We start from the raw sequence: 21,443 nt of genomic DNA on the forward strand, positions 1-21,443 counted from the left end.
GAAAATGAATGAGCCACATGCAACGTGATGATTTCAGTTTTGTTGTCAATCACAATGCTTACCAGATGTTTGCTGCTTGGACTGATAAGTTGAAAATGTCTTTAATGTTTTGAAATGTATTTCTTTACACTGAAATGCCTTTACTTCATTGAAATTAGCTGCTGTTGGAGGGTCATTTCACATCTCTGCCAGTGTTACACTGTATTTGGTGAAGAAGTACTCTAGTCCTTCACTTGAGTAAAAGTATCACAATGTAAAAAATAATTCTTTACAAGGAAAAAAAATGCATTTAAAATCCTACTTAAGTAAAAGTATAGAAGTTTTTCTAGCTAAATTTAATTAAAGTACTACATTTTTTTGCAAAATTAGTATTTTTACTTTAGTACCTTAAGTAGGTAGTAGTAGTTTTAAATGCAGGATTTTTACTTGTAACGGAGTATTTTTACATTGTGGTATTGATACTTTTGGATCTGAGTACTTCACAGAATCTGATGGGTCACCAAGTACGGTGTAACACCGGTATTGTCTGGGTCACACCCTCATTATGTGCAGTTTCCTCACACGCCACATGATGGTAAGCGCGAGTCAAGCGTCCCACTTTACTCCAAGAGCATCTTTGACTGATGGATGAGATGCGTCTCCACAATGAAACCGGAAATTGAATGATCCAGACTTCAAAATAAGATCTTTTGACGTTCTTTATGCTTCTACTTTGTTATGGTTACATTTGTCTACCTTTGTCTTTGATTGAGCCTTGTTAAAGAGTGATTTCTATTTCTATGTGACAGACAATAAAGTTTCTTGAACCTTGAATCTCCTTAAGTAGAGATGTACTGATATAACCGATACTGATATCGGTTCAATATTAACAAATAAATACATAGATATAAATTTACTGAATTGTTATTTATCAAAATAATTGTATCCAATACCAGATCAGCCCATTGTCACCAATACCAATCCAGCTATTTGAGTTGGTATCAGACTGATATCTGATCAGTATTGGTATCAGTGCATCTTTAGATGTTTCAACTCTAAATTGTGTTGTTTTAACTTTGAATTGTGTTGCTTTCTGTACAGCACCTTGAATCTACCTCTGTGTGTGAAACGTGCTTTATAAATAAAACTGCTTTGCCGTGCCAAAAATACACAAAAGTGTAAAAACATTATCTAGTCATACATCATAAAAACATATTAGTATAGTATATAGTTCAAGTCAAATATCATAATATATACTCCATAAAGAAGCGCTGGTCTGACCTCTGAAAATCCTTCTTATTTGTGTCAACTGCATATTCAATGACCAGCATTAAAAAGAGCTTCTGGCTATTATTATCATTTACATTTACTTACATAAACACACACTATATGGTCAAAACATGGAAGCATTTTATTTGTGTAAAGGGGATCAATACCTCGTTTATTTTGAAAGACGTAACCGGATTTGCTACCCCTAATGACGTCTAGCTTGACACCGGTGCCGACACCGCCGAGTGGCCCACTGAGCCCAACCTCTGAAACGGACAGAAGAGCAGTATTACCCGGACGGTCGCGGTAGCCTTCTGGCGCGGATATTTTTCTTTTTTCTGGATCCTAAACATCACAAATAAATCGCGGGATGCCTTCAAATAAAAACGTCCAAGGTAATAAATGTATAGATAAATAAATACGTTAGCGGACTGCCTTGTTTATTTCCCGGGCGCTAGCTAAAGCCTCTTTACAATAGAGCATCAGCAGGCCGACCGGGTAACCGTTAAAGATAAGCCTATATTAACCAGCTGGTTTGTGAAATTTTCTTTTTTTTTTAAACAGGAGGGAAAGCCTTTGGACTGTTAAAGGAGCAGCAGCGGCAGAAATTGGAAGAAATAAACAAGGTACACATGTTCCCTTTATTTGCTGTCTCTAACGGCACCTCACGGGATTTGAATGTAAGGAGCACGCACACACTTGACTTGGCATTGGCCTTGTTCTTGAACGTGAGGCCACATTGATGATTCAGATTTAACTGCTCCACTAGCGCTGTGAATAATGAATTCCCCCCCCCAAATGCCACACTCGGTTCAGTGTAGTTGACCATAGCGACGCTGTTAATGCATTTTATTGATTTTTGTTCTCCCCCCTGTGGTCTCGTGGGCACTTGTTGAATGGTTTGCATGCTGTCACATACATCTTTCTGTGTGTGTATGAGTATTTCACCCTGACCTGATCATATTCACCACGAGTAAAAATGCATTTGAAGCCTTTGCCATCCCATATTTTCTGTGCACGCCGAGCTGCATGTGTTTAGACAGGGGGGGGAACAGGTGTCTGAATGAGCTCTTTGTCTGACATTAGGCCTTGTTCAGTCAGATAACTCTGCAGTAGTTCCCACAGATTAACTAGATGTCTGTATAATCTCTGTTTCCCTCCTTTATTACTCTGCTGGCTGCCTGCCTGCTTGTCATCGGCTCCCCGCTGATGCCACATGAAAACCAGGTCGCGGCAAGAGGGCAGCCGGGAGCGCCTGTGACATTTCTGTGCACAGTTGCAAACACTCCCTGCTCCCCCCACAGTGATTCATGCAGTGTTTTGATATCCTTCATTTGTTCATTAGAGAAATGGGAAGAGATCAGACCCCAGATTCCTAAGCGGCTAGTTCTAATAATAACCGTACTGTGATTAAATCCAGTCCAGACATTTATTCTATTGTTGCATTATATTAATATGGGTGCATTTGCGTGAGTGGATCCTGTGGGAATAAAACCTCAAATACCATCACTGTTATGTACTGTATAAAGGGTGGTTCCTTCTGTGAAAATCTCATCTGATAAAAACTTGGGAGCTGGTATGATTAGTTGAATAATTTATTAGTCAGTTGGCAGAAAGTTAATCTGTGAATAGTGTGATAATAAGTGAATTGTTTCATTGGTTTAGAGCTGCAACAATTAGATGATTGGTCAACAGAACAATTCAATCAATCGTTTAAGTCCTTTTTTAAAGCAAAAAATGCCATACATTTGCTGGTTTTAGCCCCTAAAATGTGATGACTTAATGCTTTTCTTTGTCATACATGATTTTCTCTGAATTTTTACTGACAAAACCAGATGTTTTAAAATGTCACATTTGACTCTGGGGAAATTATTACAACTATTATTCACTATCTTCAGACAATCTATAGACAAAACGGTTCATCAATTAACCAGATTGTCTGCTTTAAGAACAGCGAGGCGCAGACCAGCTTGAGCTTCAATGTAAGGCTGTCAAAATTATTATTTTTGGCTATAGCTGAATAAAGCAGGGTGTGCTGCTGGAAAGGAGTCGCGCTATGTGTTTTAATTTTGATGATGGATTAACCCAAAAAATCTGCAGATTAATCGATAACTTAAATATTCTCGAGTTGCAGCCTACGTTGATTGTTGTAATGTTTTCAAGCAAAAATACCCCCCAAAAAATTATTGGTTCCTGCTTCTCAAATGTGAATATTTTACTGGTTTTCTTAATCTTCTGTATATGAAATTGAATACCTTTTGGTTTTGGTCTGCTGGTTTGGACAAAGCAACAGTTTTTGAGACGCCTGCATGTTCTCAGAGTAATTGTGGTGGACATTTCTCAATTTTTTCTGATATTTTATGGACCAAACAGTTAATTTATTACTATTACAAATTCTGTTACAGCCCTAAAATATTTAGAAAATCTAAGTATCTTGCTGGAGGAGATTTGCTCTGTCTTTGACCTTTCTATGGCAAAACATTCTTTGCAGATACTGACAGAGCTTTCATACCTCATAATACTAGCACCATATTTGTTCAAAGGTACTTGCATTCTTGCGTGATACTGTGTGTTTGAGAACAGACATTCCTGTGTACGGAGGCTGTAGTGGTGATTCAGCACAGCTGAGTCAAGCCTCTCTGATAAACATCCAGTAGTGGTGTTTACCCTGTTCACCCTTAATTATAAACCTGACGGACACATAGAGGTCAAGGCAGATAACAACGGTACTTTCTGTCTCTCTCTTGGTCTCTCTTCTTTCCGTGAAGCTGACTCCCACATGGCAGATTGCGTCATTATAATTTCATTAAAGTGGCTCCCCTTTGGGCATTTTCCTACTCCTTTCCTTTTACACCCTTGTGAGGTGTCCCACTTAATGATTACAATGATAAGTAATGACAATCCCGGAGGAAGTACATCTTAAGATTGTGAGTCATCACGCTCAACTTGAAGACAGATTTGACAGGATACGATTAGATGAATGTACTTTGATTTGTGTGTGGGCTTCCTCCTTCTTATGTACTGTATTGTGTTCAACTAAATGTAGATTGGCTGAAGAGTTTCAGTAAAGCCTGTAAAACTTGTTTTTTTTTCTGATCACCTTTTGTTCACACCCCTCCTCTCTCCATCATTCCCAGGAATACTTGGAAGACCAGAAATACAGGGATGAAGAAGACCTGGCTGAAAAATTGGAAGGTTTCAAAAGTAAGCAAGTCCAGTCCTCCCTTTAATTCCTTAAGGATCTGCAAGCATGTGGCTGTCTTTTTGTGGGTGTGTTCCTGTTTTTTCTAGCTTTTGTCTTCGCCTCGATATTTGTTTATTTGTTGGCAGTCCGCACGCACACAAAACTCTGAAGTATTTTGTTTTTCTCTGTGGGAAAAGACAGACCGCTGTGATTTCTAAGAGGTTTGCAAGGCCGAGTCCTCAACGGCCTCGGAGGAATGTAGCGGGGCGTTTCTCTGCTTGTTGTTACAATATTCCAAACTTTCCTGGGTAAACTCATAGCTCATGGGAATAGAGAAAACACTGCCGCTAGGAGAATGAAATTGCTTGATTTAGCAAAGGACTCCTCCTCATTCCTTAGATATTACACATGTAGGCTATGCATTTGGTGCTTGTAGAGTATTTTTTTTTTTCTCCTTTCTTTTAGTGTCTGTGAGTTTTCTATCTGCGCTTTTCCAGACAGAATAACATAAAGCTGTTTATTCTAACAGGCATACATATGTCTTGAAAAGAGAAACATGCTCCAGTGTCCTACTTACAATCTGTGCCTGCTGGAGGAAATGGAGCAGAAGTATATAAACAGAAAGGGGGCCCAACACCTAGGTCCTGAGAAGATAGCTATTTTTTTTCTCACTTTCTTTTTCCATCTGCTTCTATAGTGTCCCAGTTTCCCAGAGGTCAGTGTCTAAACACTGTGCCTTTTAACCACCAACTAAATGGCATCAATTCAGCTGAAGACCAAACAATTCTTACACAAACTCTTCTTTAACACTGACGTAAAGGCTGCAGCAGGTGTATTAATCTAATGATATGTTTCTTATATGAGTTATTATAACACAGACGCTTGTCACCGTGTTCGTTACTAAAACAGACGTCAAACAACTTTCACTTAACTTTCACAGTTGTCATTAACGGAGGCACCTCATGACTACATTACGCTGTGTTAGAAACCATTTATTAAGTGTTTATATAGCTTATAAATCCAAAGTAAAGTGTTACCTCAGGTGCTAAGGTGCCAGTCAGACACCAGGCTGAGGCTAGTTTCACCAGTTGGACGCACAATCACCCCAGTAGAGTTTGAATTGAGTTGTTAGTTTACAGACTGTATCGTCCTGCTGGACTTTTATCACCTGTTACCACCATCAATTGTACTACCACTAATTTCATGAGTGAAACCCTGAAGATATATCTTAAAAATTTGTGTGGTTTTATGCTTGTATATCGTGAATTTTATAGCACATACATTTACCACTCTAAAGCCCTTATATGTTGAATATTTACCGTTTTATGTCAGTGCCAAATCAGCAAAGTATAATAGCTGAAGAATGATTAGACCGTTGTTGTATGTATTCCCTTTTTTTGGTGTAATTAGTCCTGGTATTGTTGCCAGAAATGTGCAGCACAAAGGAGCAGCCTGAAACAGGAAGAGGATTATTTCACTCTTTCTGTGTCATATTTCATATAGTATGAACATTTGGGGGTTTTTTTTAATTAGCAGCTTGAGTTTGCATCCGGTTTAGGTGTTTTTAACTGAACAGGACTACAAAGCTTATTATGTATTAGTCAGTCTCAGGACAGATTGGGAGGAGAACGGAAATCAAGTTGTTTTTCAAACGAACAGAAGCCTGCATCGACCCTCCCATCTGCCCTTAGGGTCGGGTTTTCTCCCGAAGAGATGGGAAAATTCTTTCTTTATCTATTGGCCAAAGTGGCAGGGGAAGTCATTGTCCATTTCAGCTATTTTATCAGCATGGTTTGTTTTCTTTTTTGATAAGTCGAAAAGCCCCTTCAAATTAAAGCGGTCGGCGGCAACAAATTAAATCAAAATAATGTCAACAAACATCAAAAAGAAGCAAGAAAAAATAAAAGTTGAAGTGAAAATGACTCGCAGCTCGTAAGCTGATGGCAGCGTCAGTTCGTCACGTTAGTTTCAGAAGGAATGTAGGTTAGGAGGACAGACTAAATACTGCATGGTTGTTCAGTTCAAGCCACTTTCTGTGGCTGCAGATGATCAACAGACTGCTACAAGACAAGTGTCCCACTCAAGACCTGCTCTGTATGTGTGTGTGTGTGTGTGTGTAGAGGCCCACTCCTCAGAGTTTATGAACAGGGTTAGCATTGTCCTGTCCTACTCCCCATGGGTTCACACAGTTAACACAGTTCCCTCTCTCTCTCCCTCCCGATGCACACACAGAGCGTCCATTGTGGGACAGAAATAGCAAGTGTAATCTGAATAAAGTGGTCTTCCACAGTCGAAAGAATGGCGAAATTTAGGGAGAAGCGGGAAAATGTCTTGTCTGCTATCAGTTTTCATAGCAGCAGCAACTTCAGTAGTATGTTAATAATGCACTTTTATCAGAGAAGGAGAGTAGAAAGTAGTAAAGATTTACTATTTAAATGCAAAGCTGTCTGTGGTTATAACACTGCCTACCATCATGACCAGATTAGATACTGCAGGAAAATTATACCAGGGGGAATTTTCCAAAAATTCCCCCTGGTGCAAATTGTCTCTAAAAGGAAAATCACATTATAATTGGCTTTGAATAATATGTATTTTCATATGTTTTGTATATGTTTGTTGTTTTGCATAAATAAAATTAAAAAAAAAAAAAAAACTTCACACAGGGCCAGCTGTTTCCTCTTGCGTCTAGTCTTTATACTAAGCTAACAGTTTCCTGGCTCCGGTTTCATATTTCATGGACATCTAACTCTTCAAAGTACAGGAAAGAAATCCTGTAGGCATATTGCCCAAAATGTCAAAGAATTTCTAAAAGCTAAATGACTACCTGCACGTTCTTTACATTGCTCTTTGCCACTAAAAAAACCCTGTTTGCGACATTGTTGAGTTTCGCGTACAAGATAATACCAAATACTGCTGAAAGTTAATACCGCAGAAAGTTAAGGAAGGTGAAAATAGTGCAAAGTATGTTTTTAATTGTGATTTTTTTTGGCACTCATCAGTGTTTTATCTGCATGTTACCAGACTAGAAGTGAGTGACAGTAGCGTAGTATGTAATATCTCAGCAACAGAAGTTTAACTCAGGTATCTTTGTTTTTCTTCCTTCCTTCTCGCTGTGTTTGACCTTAAAATCCTATTTCAATTTCTTGACCTTTTCCCTCTAATCTGTCTTGCATGGCAGCCCCGCTCAGCTGCCCTTTGCCCGTTTTCCGCTGACAGACATGCAAAAAAAAACACACACACACACACACAAAGACACACCTGTCATTATCAGCTATTTGTGTCTGTCCTCATGCCAGGTCAGCTGTCTGCAGCGTGTAAGACAGTGAAATCACCATAAAGCTCGTGCTAACACTTTTGCTGACATGTAAGATGCCAGCTGCAGGAAGATGTCGCATTACAGGATGTGTAGTGTGAGTCGAGAATGAAATAGCATTGCGAGTAACAATCTCTTGTGTGTGTGTGTTTGTTTCACAGATAAATATGCTGAGTTTGACCTGACTGACGAAGGAGAGATTGGTGAGTAGAAGTCACCACCAAAACACCAGCTGCACCCCAGAAAACAACTGTCAGTTGACCCAAGTGCAGTGGCGACACGAGGGAACAGTAATTAATACTGTGTGTGTGTATTGTCTGACCGGTGTGAGCATGAACAGGCTCATGTGTCGTGTTTGTGTCCTCTATGTAAAGTGAAACCATACTGTACACCAGTGTGAAAGGCCTTTGGTTCACGAGCAGCGAGGTGAGCTGTAGTGTAGGAGTCAGACGGCAGATATGGTTTCTGTCTGCAGGTCCTGAAAGAAGTTGTGAACAAGAAGTGTCCTATAATTTCAGTTTTTTTTTTAGCCACATGAGCAGCATCGCTCTAGAAATGGCGATATCAGTTTGACGTTTTAGTCCAGAGTGAGATATCTCAACAATTATTTGAGGGATTTCAATGATATTTGGCACATATATTCATGGTTCTAAGGACTTTGGTAATCCCCTGCCTTGAGCCACCAGCAGGTCAAAGTTTAAAGTTATCCAGTTAAATTCACACGAGACAGATTTTAAAAAGAAATCAAAGTCAAAACTGAAGCAGCAAAGGCAGAGACACCATGACTTTTAGTCTTTAGTACAAGTAAAGCTCCAATAACACTGGATTCTACATTTCCAATAATGCAACTCAATAGCTTCACTGATTAAACTCTCCCTGCCTCCTAAATGCTCACTTATATCAAAACCAACACCTCCTGGTTTCACAAGCTTTATGTTTAAAGCTTTAAGTCTCAAGCCCAATCCAAGATGACCCTGATGACCTCATGAGAAACACAGACTTACACTCTGAATAGATAAAAAAAAAAAACATTCATATTTCCCCACCTAAGCAGTCATCTGATTGTCTTTCCTTGTCTCAGATCTAATGGGTCTGAAGAGGATGATGGAGAAGCTAGGGGTACCCAAGACCCACTTGGAGTTGAAAAAAATGATCGTGGAGGTGACTGGCGGCAGCAGCAGCAACACTATTGACTACAGGGACTTTGTCAAGATGATGTTGGGCAAGCGCTCAGCTGTGCTCAAACTGTAAGTAAACCTCTGTGAATGTGTTTATAAGATGATATATTATATATATTATAAGATAATATTTTTTAAGACAGTTGAGTAAGAAATATAAAAGACCTGCGCCCCTGCAAGGCTGTCATCATTATGTATAAAATACGAGTTATCCCACATAGCTATCGACTATCAGCACCAGATTCTTCAACTAAATTCAGGACATCGGGTTTCAGCACAGATAGAGCAGAGTGGTCCGCTCACTAATTGATGTGCTGTTGTTTGTGTTTCTTGATTAGACATCAGCCCGATATCTGCGGGCTGCTGCTAGCTAGTGTAGAGACAAACTATACAATTTAGAATCTGGAAACTGTTCAGTTGACTCCCAGCACTTCAACTCTTACAACAAACATAAACCGAGAGCGCAGATCGGTGTGCAAAGTCATTTTTAGTCTGTCCTTCTCATAGAGACAAGAGTCCTGTAAATTGTGGCAGGTGTACATGTAGTGTAACTAATCACAGTTCACGGGACTGTCATAACTCAAAATGGCTGCAGTAGCAGCTACCATCTATGTTACTTTTTGACTAAAAATAACGTTTTTTGTGAATATTGTAATAACTCAATTTTACAATTTAGACATTTTACACATTGAGCTAAAACAAAAAATTAAATGAACTGAATTAATTTGAGATATCACTCAGCCCTACTTTAAACCCTCTGCTGGTTCATTGTGTGTGTCTGTGTGTGTGTGTGTGTGTGTGTGTGTGTGTGTGTGTGTGTGTGTGTGTGTTCACATAATGGAGAGGGAGTATATGAATCGTGTGCTGTGTCAGCCAATTGTTTTATCCATCAGCAGGGGTTCTGGGATGACAAGCGCTGATGTCACTACCCACATGATGCATTAGTCGTTAATCTCCATGGCAACAAAACCCATCTATATAGCCTATCCATAGTCAACCCATCCTTATCCTTAGCTGGGATCATGTGCTTAGGTAACTGATTATAGGCTGATTAACCACTGACAGTCACGTAGGACTGACAAATACGCCAAAACTCATCATATTCTATGCCAAGAACTCATACAGGACAACTTGTTTCTTTCAAAAGTGCCTGGATATATTTTTAAAACAGGTTAGTGTAACCGATATAAACCTTTTAAAGCAGCCTTGCACTGGGTCAGACTGCAAAAGCCAGAGTGTAGTGGCTGCTGCATGTCAGCTCTGCTGGAATAAGCTGGCTGGACCCTTTAGTAGACAAATCTCATAATCCCAAATACACCAAGCACAGGAAATGCATAACTTTTCCTCCTTTGCCCTCAACCATTTTTCGAAAGTGTATCCCATAATCCCACAGCCACTATTTATAAATGTCTCATTGCCTCCCCGCTTCACTCGTCCACTCGGTAGCACTCTAGTAAGAGAGCGGCCATATTCCTAAAAAGCGGATGTGTGTAATTGTTTTCAACTTTGCTGCATCAGGAGAATCGTACATCATTGCTCAATAACTGCAAAGGTCTACAACGCCTATTGTTTTTGTCTCTAGAGAGAGGAGAGGGGAGGGAGAGGTTGAGTGTACAAAACAGCTTTACAATAGCGTTATTCAAAGCATTTGGCAAAACAATTGATTTAGTTGCAAGTAGAGGACTATTTTGGAGGTCAGGGTCCACAATTGGGCTCAGACTGTGAAAGGCCTTCCACTGAAATGCAATAAACAGTGTGAAATGATATACAGTCAGTCGCTCTAGTTTGTTTATCCAAGGTTTGACTCTAATAGATGCAGATTTTTTATTTTATTCTTGACTAAAAGCCTTCCACACAGTGTGGATCTACTAACTATTATCTATGTGTGTGGGTGGGTATGTGTGTATTTTTGTCAATATAAATACAGATGTGATAAGTATTTGGTAAGAAAATTAAGGCAACCAATCACTTGATCTCTTAAACTCTTCTGTACATAGAGCAGATTAACCAAACATGGCAGTATCATAAATTGATTGATTTTAATGTATTCCAAATCACAAAAATGTAATTCACGTATTTACTATGAATCATTTCTTTAAAGAAAAACAGCGTATTTTACTTATTATTGGATTCGTCATTGAATCAGTAGCTGAAGGGTGACTCAGCGGTGACCTGACCGACTTCACCCAGCGTTTGAGTGCAGAGGAAGTTTGCAGAAAAAGGAAATGAGAGTGTTTGCCAGAGAGATATGCCAGAGTTTGAGATGCTGAGGGCTGGTTTCATCGCTGGGATCATTGCTCCTTATGGGCTTAGCGGGGCTTTGCGTAGGTTTTCCAAAAAAGGAAATTAAAGACAGACATTCGCTGCGAATAGCTCCCGTCAGATCCCTCACTCTACTGTGTACAGTCTAAACCACTATTCCCCTCAGTCGCTTGGTTTCCTTTCATTCCTTTGCTTTCACTTAATGCTCGGCCAGTTCATACCCTGAGTATGACCGCGGCTTCTTCAGCAGCTGAGTTTCCCTCCTCACTGACACATCATGGTTGTAGTGTTTGTACTTCTTTTACAGTGTTTTAACCTTATGTCTTCCTGATTAGTGTGTTTATTATTTTATTACTTTATTACTTTATTATTCTTCTGCCGTACGTCTTTTGCTTGACTACTACTTCTGCATACTTTCAGCTACAGAAACCATTCAAATATCAAAATGTTCAGCTCTTTAAGGACATTTATGCTAAGACTTTTTTAAATATTAAGCTTTTTTCAACATTTTTTTTATAAGTAAATAGATGTAATGTTCAAAATTTTCAAATGTTCACTCCAAAAAAACAGCTTCAGCTTATTTTTCATGCATTTTCAACTCTTTATCTATTAATTCATGCTCCATTCAAACCTTAAAATGTTCCACATCTTTCATACATGAGGAGTTTTATTCAACTTTTAAATCCAATTCATACTTTTTGAAAATATTCAACACTGCATGCACACACACGGTGTCATTTCCCATTTTCAAAATGAAAGCCCAAGATGGTAACTTTATCATAACAGGAAAGTCAGGATGAGCCAGACTTTTCAAAATAAAAGCTGCATACTTTCAGCCAGAGATTCCATTTAAGCTTTAAACGGGTCACAAGACTTTCAGCTATTAAACTTTTATTCAGCTTTTCATAACTGGTACAGTTTTTTAATTATCGCATTTTAAGTTTTATGCTTTTTTTCAGTCCTCTTCTGAGTTTATAATGAATTGCTTCTGAGCTGGAGTTTGACATCTAACTTTCATGTTAATCTCTATTAAATGACCAGTCTGACCCTGGACTGAGACAACAGTTAACAGCAGTTGGTTGATTCTTAGCTGATGTGACATTCACTTGCAGTCACCATTTTATCCCTAAATGTAATTGGTTGAGCAGGTCCACCTTCTTGGACAGCTAGGTATGGTAACATCACTTAGACAAACCACATAGACCAATTCTATATGAAAAGTGCCCTGAGATAACTTCTGTCCTGATTTGGCACTATACAAATAAAACTGACTTGACTTGACTTGAATGTTTGCAAAATATTACACAGAGCGTTGTACTTGAATGCGTCTGAGCTCTGTCTTTTGTCTTCTTCCATCGTTGACATTAATTTGATAAAACACTGGTAATTTGTTATTTAACTGAGATCCTGCGGGTATTTTTATATTGTTTATTTTGATAAAATGTCAGTGTAGGAAAAGATATTGAATCCATTGAGATTAAATATTATTTCAACAAGCACAGTCTTACCTCATGGAACTTCTCATTTGTTTTCACCATTCTAATTGTATTAGATTACATTTTCACAGCACATGAGTTATTACATAAAAATGTTTGGTTCATGATTAAATGATGCTGACAGTGCCTTTATACCTAACGGCCTTTGCTCAACGACATTGTGTTATCTCTCTCCCTGTGTGTGGCCTGTGAACCTATTGATATGGACAAGTTCATGTATGTGTGTGTACTGATTAGTGTGAATGCTGTTCTTCTAAGCTTTATTATTTTCTTCTGTATATTTTTTGCTTGACTACTACTTCTGCATACTTTCAGCTACAGAAACCATTCAAATAACAAAATGTTTAGCTCTTTAAGCACATTTATTAAGCACACACACACGCACAGATACCAATTATATTCTAGATCTTTGTGTTTGTTTGTGTGTATGTGTGTGACAGAGTACACACATGTACATAAACTTGCCCCTATCAATACGTTCATAGGCCACACACAGGGATAGATAACACAATGGTTGAGCAAAGGCCATTACATTACATATAGAGGCATTGACAGTATCATTTGTAACACTGGTACAAAATAACAAAACTTCAAACAGCTAGGAAAATGACTTTCAATCCCTTACCCTCTACCACACTGATTGGCAGCATATTGGTCTCAACCATTCGGCACACCAACTGGGTGACAGCCTAATAAGAAAGTAACACCTGTATTGTTATTACAGATAGACCCTAGGATTAGAGACACACTGAGAGCAGGCTGAGCAGGCAGAGAGCGGGAGAGTTCCTGCCGAAAACAAGCACCAAGCACCCTGGGAGACATAAGAGCAGCTGCTCACTAACACCTACGTGTGTTTACAACAGAGAGCAGGAGGGAAGACAGATTTCTCACTACGTTACTCTGTGTTGCGACACTGCTGCTGCTGTGGACGGTCACAGAGCAGACACTTCCAGTTTATAATTGTAGCGTTCATTGTCCAACTTAGTATTGATAACACGCTGAGTATTTTACAAATTTAGAATTTTTTTATTTGATGAACGTGAGGGCTGATATGCGAAAATGAACTAAATGGGCAAGTAATGTAATCGGTGTATGCCCAAACACCATGTAAGACCGACTATCACAGCAAGCATAATGTTAACAGGAAACAAGGGATGGACCTAGTTTTTCAAAATGAAAGTGTTAATAGTTCAACTCTTTTCAGGGCTCAGACCTCAGCTGATGTTTTATCCTTATTCCAACAAAGACAATTAAAGGAAACCTCAATTCCCTCTCAGTCCACTTAAGCTCATTTAAGTCTTTGCTCTAAAACTCCCATTTGAGCTTCTTTCATTGTTTAGTCTATATTTTGCATCCTCCATCCCAAAATATTCAACACAGCTGATTGAGATTTCCTAATTTAACCCACCCATTTCCCACTTTTCCAACTCATTTATACTCAATCAGCTGCCTCTTCATCCAAATTAAAGCCAGCAATCATCTTTACTACAGTACAGTAAGAGTAATTTGCTGTTACTGTAGTGTAGACATCAATATGACATAACTAAGACCAAATCTGAATATTGATATAATAATGTACATCGTCAGTGAGTTTGCTGGGTCACACAGGGTGATATCAGCCTGTGTTACTACTACAGACATACAGTGCACCAAAGCAACCATGAAGTTTTCCTTAGTATTCAACCACAAACCATAAAAACCAACACATACATCCCATTCCGCCCCAGCAACCGCCCAGAGCACTATACCTGCCACATAACCTTCTGAAAGTGCCCTAGATGCCTGACCCTGAAGAGTGTACCTATCACTGAGCAACACCTTAGCAACCACCTCGCAATGCTGCACCACTTATTCATTAGCAAAAACTTATATAAAAACCTGGTTCAGCCAAGGTTAGCTCTGGCAGCAGGCATACCGTACTCAAATGTTTACGTAATTGAACTGTTCCTCTGTCTAGTTCTCAAGAATTGTTTTAATTTTTCAGTGCAATCACATCGATTCTGACCCCCTTCACCCATCATTTTGCACAGGTTTTGAAGATAAGGACTCAGGCATTACACTATGATTATTTGTGTACTAGCTATTGCTTTCTATTTTTAAACATTGCCGATATATTTGTCTTGTGTTTTTTTTCATGATTCCTCTCTCTCTCTCCACAGAGTCTTAATCTTTGAGGACAAAGCCAACGGGTCTCCCTGCAAGCCAGATGGACCCCCTCCAAAGCGGGACATTGCTAGCCTGCCTTAAGTCAAAATGTCAGCCTCCAGACTGCTAGTGGAGTAGAGGGACCATCGGCGGCTGCTTGGAATTGAGCTGTTCTCTTAACATGTGGAGTGATGTATTAGTGTGGGACCAGTGATCGAGGATATTATTTTGTGATTTACAGTGCGTGCAAGGTATCTGTTATTTGGAAGACTGAGCCCACGACTGGCTAAATGATGTTTGACTGTGAATATTATTATTCATCTTTTTTCCTTAATTAAAATGTAGCATTGATAGTTGTACATGTAATCTGCTTGATAAATTAAATTCTGTAGTAAGTGTTTCATGGTTATACTTTAAGGGAAGATGCGTTCATTTTAACGGCGTGAAAGTAGGACGCTTTAGGAGAAGCACAAGGAAAAGAAGCAGTTTTTCCAACACATTTTTGCACTGTCCTCAGTGGTCTCGGCATGGATTCTTGCCAGGCTAATCTTGGTCAGCGTCTCACTTTTAGATCAGGTGCCAGAGATTACAGGCCCAGCCCATTTCCTCTGGGTCAAAGGCATCAGCCCTCAGAGCTCGAACACTGATCTGGAATCAGTAACTAGGCTATCATGACCACCTCATGATCTGAAAAACATTTTTTTCTGCATTTTGGATATTCATTCACATCAGCTGAGAGAAGAATAAGTGATCATGTTGACCGTGGGACTTTCAGTATCATTCATTGTGTGGCTTGATGACCATAAGCAAATTTGACTCCGTTTTAGATCTGTAAGGTTAAGCATATGTTCATTTTGGAAGGAGTGTGATTTACAGGCACACAAAAGCTCTACAAGCATAACAAATGTACATAATATACTACATACAGTACAATCATATTCTTTCCAAGTGCCTCAACATGCAGATACTGTAGAGCTCAAACACACAGATTAAAAAAAAAAAAGGAGGGAGTGCACACAGGTGTTCAAGTTCAAGCAGTCCTTTTAGCTTACTAATTCCAGAAATCCACAAAATCATGTTCTTTGGCATTTGGTAAGGTAGTTTTAATGATGTTTGTTGAATTTTATTGATATGGTGTGTATTATTGCTTTCCACAACATTCTGAGTGAGTGAGGTTCACAAGTGGTGGGTTTTTTAAAAAATGTAGTTTCTATGTATTTTCCCTTTTCTTACCATTATTTTTTATGTCACAGCACACAGAGTTTAACGTGTTTATTGGGTGATTTGACTGTTGAGGTTACCGTGTATTTGTCATGTTATTAATTTCTTTTCTTGTCTTGGATTCATTTTTCTCCCCCCACATTTTTTTTTCATCAGCCAGCAATGTGTGTCTGTTAAACTGTCCTGTGAATTCTGTTATTTGTGCCTCAGAGTTTGTCTCCAGTTGAAATGTTCCTGTAACTCACACTATTTACTGTGAAATTCGTACTTGTCGTATTTTTAACTCACTTAACACATTTTAAACTATTCTGTTCTTCTGTTTCCAGTCTGATATTTTAGTGTTGTTTAACTATCAGTAAGATGCACATTTTTTGCAGACACCAAAGGAATTAAAATTCTTCTTACACTGGCCTGTTAAGTTTTGAAATGTTCATTGTGGTGATAGAGACCTCTTTTAAACTCTTGACACATTTTGAGTTTGGATGAAAAATGACAAACAAGCACACAAATAGATTTAACTATTTGAGTTTCATTGAAATAATGTTTTCATTCCATTTTGTTTTCCTCATTAACTTTTCATGTTGCATAATGTACGTGCGGCTGTATGCATTACATACTGTTGAGCAATAAAAATGTTTTCATGAAAAAGTAAATAGCTACTAGTGCAAACAATCCCTTAAATGGGTTTGGTTGTGTCTTATTTAAATATTCCGTTTCAGTGGGAGAGCTGTTGTTTGCGTGTGGCACAGTGTCAAGGATAATAAGCAACACTTTAACGAGCATGCTAACAGGCAGGTCCAGTAGGATTATAATAAGCACCTCTGTAATTAAAATGATAATCACTGTTCCATGCAATAAACTGCCAGGAGCTTACTGTATGTAGGCGCAGTAGAAGAGGAGATGGAAGGTGCAAGGATCCTCATATAAGGGATAAAACATCCAGACAGTAATGATGACACTGAGCTCGTGGCCCATGTCCAATTTTATCCACTCTGTTTTTCTTCTCTCCACTCTAGTATATTGGAAAACAGCAACATAAAATTTATTCTGCACATTTTGTATTTTATTTACTTCTTCAGATCTCAATTGTAAGTTGTGTGTCATACTGTGAAAGGAGGTCTCACTACATGATCAGTTACAATGTGCTAGTTTAGGCTTCTCAGTATTATTCCTTACTGTACTGTCTCGCTCCATTCCCCCTCACTCATAAACTATTTTTATTTCTCTGTATGTCATCAGTCTGTCTGCTTCAGCTACATGTTCGGGAGATAAAGTATATACTCAGCTGTTTCCACTCATTGACCCACGTGTGATTTATTTTGATTAGTTATTGCTGAATCCAAACCAGCAGGTCTGTGGCTGCAACTCTGCAGTGCATCCTAGGTCAGTACATCATCCTCCTGCTCTTTTGTTTAGACACTACCATCTACTGGTCGCTCAGAGTCAAGACATGAGACAGATATTTGGTAATAAGAGCGTGGTAGACTACTCAACCACCTACATTAGTAACCCAAACATCCTGAATTTAACAATAAAGATGACTTTTTAACAGAAAGAAAGATGTTTTGAGCTCAGTTTGCTCTAAATTTGCAGTGATGTAGCATTAAAGCAGAGCCTTGTTACTGAACCGTTGATGTAATAGACCAGCAGCAGGGATGTGAAGATAATTAAAGCTACATTTAAAATAATAAAGTTTTGAAAAAATGAGTATAATTGTTATAAAATATTCAAATGAAAAGATTGGCTCCCTCAGGGGCACCAGTGGATGTCTCACCAAGGGCACCAAAGTGTCCAAAGATAGCCCCGATCATCAGACAGTGATTAGTGTAATATGCACATAACCCGAGCAAATTGTTTAATGTTTAAATACAGTACTACATAGATGATACTATTATATAGTACACCTTGAGTCATTCCCAAAAACTGGTTTGTACTGCTGTAGTTCAAATGAAAATTACACATTCATCGATTTTACAGAAGGCTTGCAAATTAGTATTATTTAATTTAAAAGAAATGTTCAAAAACTGTTTTTGTTGCACAGTTATTTATCTCATCTTGAGGGTATTTCAGTGTATATATTTATCACACCTCCCCTCACTCTATATGATTTGAACTAGCTCTCATTTAGAATTAATATTTCCTCTAAACTGTGTGTGATTGTTTCATTGTTGCATTTAATCCTAACATGGACAAATAGTTAATTCCCAATTAGTCAAATGCTAAACCACAGAACTAATTTTGTACATTATGAACATCTATTAAAGTGGAGGCGTCATCCCTCATATCAATTTGCTACAGTGACTACAGCGATTGATATTTCAGCCCACTGGGGTCACCCCATTTAACCTTTGACCTACTTCCTATTGTAAATGCAAATAACATTGTCACCAGATATGTAGCTGTAAACATATAGTCCCTTTATCCCCACAAACCTTGTAAACACTGTCAATGAGCAGCTCTTCTCATCCTGACCAGCGCATTCTGCCATTCACAGCAAACAAGATGAACCGACTAGAATTACGCTTGAAAAGGGACAATTTAACCTGCAATAGGCATAAACAACCACAAGGTGCCGCCACTGAGAAGACTTTAGTTGATCACTTTCGTAGGGATCTGACTGGAGAAGGTACAAGAAGAAGGAAAGAAAAAGAAACAAATTATTGAACAGACAGAATTACAGAACAGAACAGACTTAATAACCATCAGTCCTAAAATATTGACCTGATAAATAAGGGCAGAAACACAACTAAATATACCTGAGTATATGTGCTGCGCTGTACTGATGTCAAACTTCAAGAGGACTTCTTGTAGCCTAAAATGGGTCAATCAGGTATAAAACTTTTAATTTAATCACTACTGTTGTATCCACTGTTCATTCCTACCAGACCACTCAAGGGAGTCATGGTAACTGTTCACCAGGCCTTTCTTTCTTTCTTCATTGACTGAGTGAAACGTGTTTGTTCAGCCTGTACTTTGGGTTTGACAAAAATGAAAATCTTTAAAGTTATTTAGGATATCCTTGGAGTTACATAAGGTTGTGCTTTGTTGCGCTTTGGGGTAATAAGGATCATTCGTCACAATGTATTCACATATTTGCTCATCCATTACTGTCAGCGAGCAGCTGTTCAGATCCTGACGGGCTAATTGTTATTCACAATGTGTCTCTCAGGTCATGAGATACAGTCAGAGTGGCCCTGATCAAAATTCACTGAGTAAGTCTTGGAAGTCTCAAGAAACAGCAAGGTCCAGCTGCCTTTGACTTCCTACTTTTGGAGATGCTCACAACTCACAAGGAGAACAACCCAGATCAGCACTGAATAATTACATGTCACATCTGCAGGCAAACACTTTAGGGTGTTCACATCTCTCTCACATGTCAGAGAGGATTTGGGTTGTCAAATTGTGACTCAGCAAGACGGCGCTAAACTGATGAAAAACAACTATTTTTTAAACTATTTTCTGTATATCACATGGGGGGTTACAGATATGTAGATCACACAAAATATGAAATGCCATCATGCAAACCTATTCTATTTGATCATAAAAAGTTATGCTGGATTCTGTCTTTGTTTCCCATTTATTCACTTTAACCAGAATTTCCTTTCTCACTTTCTGTTCACTCTCTTTTGCTTTTGCAAAAGAATAGTTTTTTTTTACTATTGAATACAACAGAATAAAAGCTAAGCAGGGTAACATGACAAAATGGATGTACAACTGAGACTGCATTTCAAATTTTATCCACCAGTTTGCGGAATGGAGCAGTATATGGAAAAGTATTTACATAGTAACATAACACAGTATGATGAGATTTACCGACCAAGAAGCTAAGATTCACTCAGATTCATTTTTGAAATGTTTTGCCATTTCATTTGCAATTATCGTGGAGTTTGTAAAGCATAAATAATGTTTCACTTGTCATGTATCAACAGAGTTTGTCTCCTGCTCTTAAATGTAAACAAACACTTGTTGTAATTTGATAATTACAGTGAGTCATTCCACTGAACTCGCCTGACACATTCACATAGTTTTGTGACGAAAGCTTAAAGCAAATCCAACGATTAATCAAATCAAATAAAAGACAAGAAATTAGATTAATGAAATCAAATAAGAGAGAGAACAATGTCTCTGGCTTTGGCTGAATATCAGGTATTAATGTTGCATCAGCAATTAGTCCCGTAACATAATACATTACTCATTATGTAGGATATGAGTAATGAATCTAGGATAAAGGTCACCTGCTGAGGTTGCCTGGCTGTGTATCAGCTAACCGTATATTTAGCTATGCAAATAAACATTTTGCTTCTCATTCAGGCCTTGTTGAGACACATGCCTGGATCAGGTACCTATAATATTAGATAGACTTATACCAACAAGTTCTTCTCTGGTTTGGTTTTGTCTGGTTTGTTATCCTTTGCTATCCCATTAGTTCTGAAAAACAGATATGAGCCCCTTTGTTTGGGAAAAACTGCACACTTTACAGTAAATAGGAGGTTTGGTTATAAGTGGTGATTTTATAGGAGTAACATTCCAGTAAAGTTCAACATGATTTATAATAGTTTTGTCATTAGGTAGATGTGATGCAATAAACTGTGGAGGATTATGATTTCTTCAACAGGGTGATTGTTATATTTCATTTACTGAAAAACAAAAGCTTTTAGACGATGTTTGCATCTTCAGAAGTTTGCTTTAAATAGTGCACTGCCCATAACAGCAGATTTCTATCATATGGATCCTGGTAAACAGAAAGACACACATACAGTAAGCCTGTCAAATGTATGCTCATGTCAGTGGCATTCCAGTAACATAATGGGTTACAAGAAGAAATTTTCCTTTGATAATTATTGCACTGGAGATATATTTGAGACCACTTAAGCTTGGGAACAACCTATTCCTAATTAGTTTTGGGAAAGAGTGAAAACAATATTTTTGGAACTTGCTTATGATCTTTGGGTGTGGCACATATTTAAAAATAAGCCACATTGTGTGACCACAGAATCAGATTCTCATGAAACGCAGTTCACATTATGAATGGGTTAAACGTTGGGTGAGTCATATACATAAGTCTAACTCCCTGTTTCTCATTCAAACAGGATTTGACCAGTTACAGTCACATTTTGCAGGCTGTATATTAGACAAAGGTTGTACCTAAATGTACAAGGTCAGATTGACTGATAAGAATATGGCCCATACACGGCACTGCAGTACTGACTCAATCCACAGTTCTCATAGTGCTTGAACCTTGAATGCCTGAAAGCATTTGTCTCTTGTTATATATTTAGGACAATGTTTAGCTGTCTTTGTAAATAATTAATGTTACATTTGTGTTACATCTGTTCATGTTTGCTTCTGTCCTTTCTTCAGCATGCAAGTTTTGTTTTACTTACTTTTTTCTCATT

At 38.3% G+C, this 21,443-nt stretch overlaps 1 protein-coding gene and 1 long non-coding RNA gene across 2 annotated transcripts; one reads left to right on the forward strand and one right to left on the reverse strand.

Moving 5' to 3' along the window:
- The first annotated feature begins 1,481 nt into the window (after positions 1–1,481).
- aif1l (allograft inflammatory factor 1-like) lies at positions 1,482–16,728 on the forward strand. The gene is made up of 6 exons (XM_067575322.1): positions 1,482–1,643; positions 1,813–1,874; positions 4,386–4,452; positions 7,907–7,948; positions 8,827–8,992; positions 14,841–16,728. The coding sequence occupies exons 1-6, from the start codon at positions 1,619–1,621 to the stop codon at positions 14,926–14,928; spliced, it is 450 nt and encodes a 149-aa protein (XP_067431423.1). The 5' UTR covers positions 1,482–1,618; the 3' UTR covers positions 14,929–16,728.
- Positions 16,729–18,089: 1,361 nt separating this feature from the next.
- Positions 18,090–19,959, reverse strand: LOC137171241 (uncharacterized). Its single transcript, XR_010924735.1, has 3 exons — positions 19,861–19,959; positions 18,804–18,859; positions 18,090–18,664 (listed from the first exon to the last, which is right to left on the reverse strand). It is a non-coding gene; the product is annotated as an uncharacterized lncRNA (long non-coding RNA).
- Between the last annotated feature and the right edge of the window lie 1,484 nt (positions 19,960–21,443).

Source organism: Thunnus thynnus, chromosome 19, assembly GCF_963924715.1.
Source record: "Thunnus thynnus chromosome 19, fThuThy2.1, whole genome shotgun sequence".
Lineage (NCBI taxonomy): Eukaryota > Metazoa > Chordata > Actinopteri > Scombriformes > Scombridae > Thunnus > Thunnus thynnus.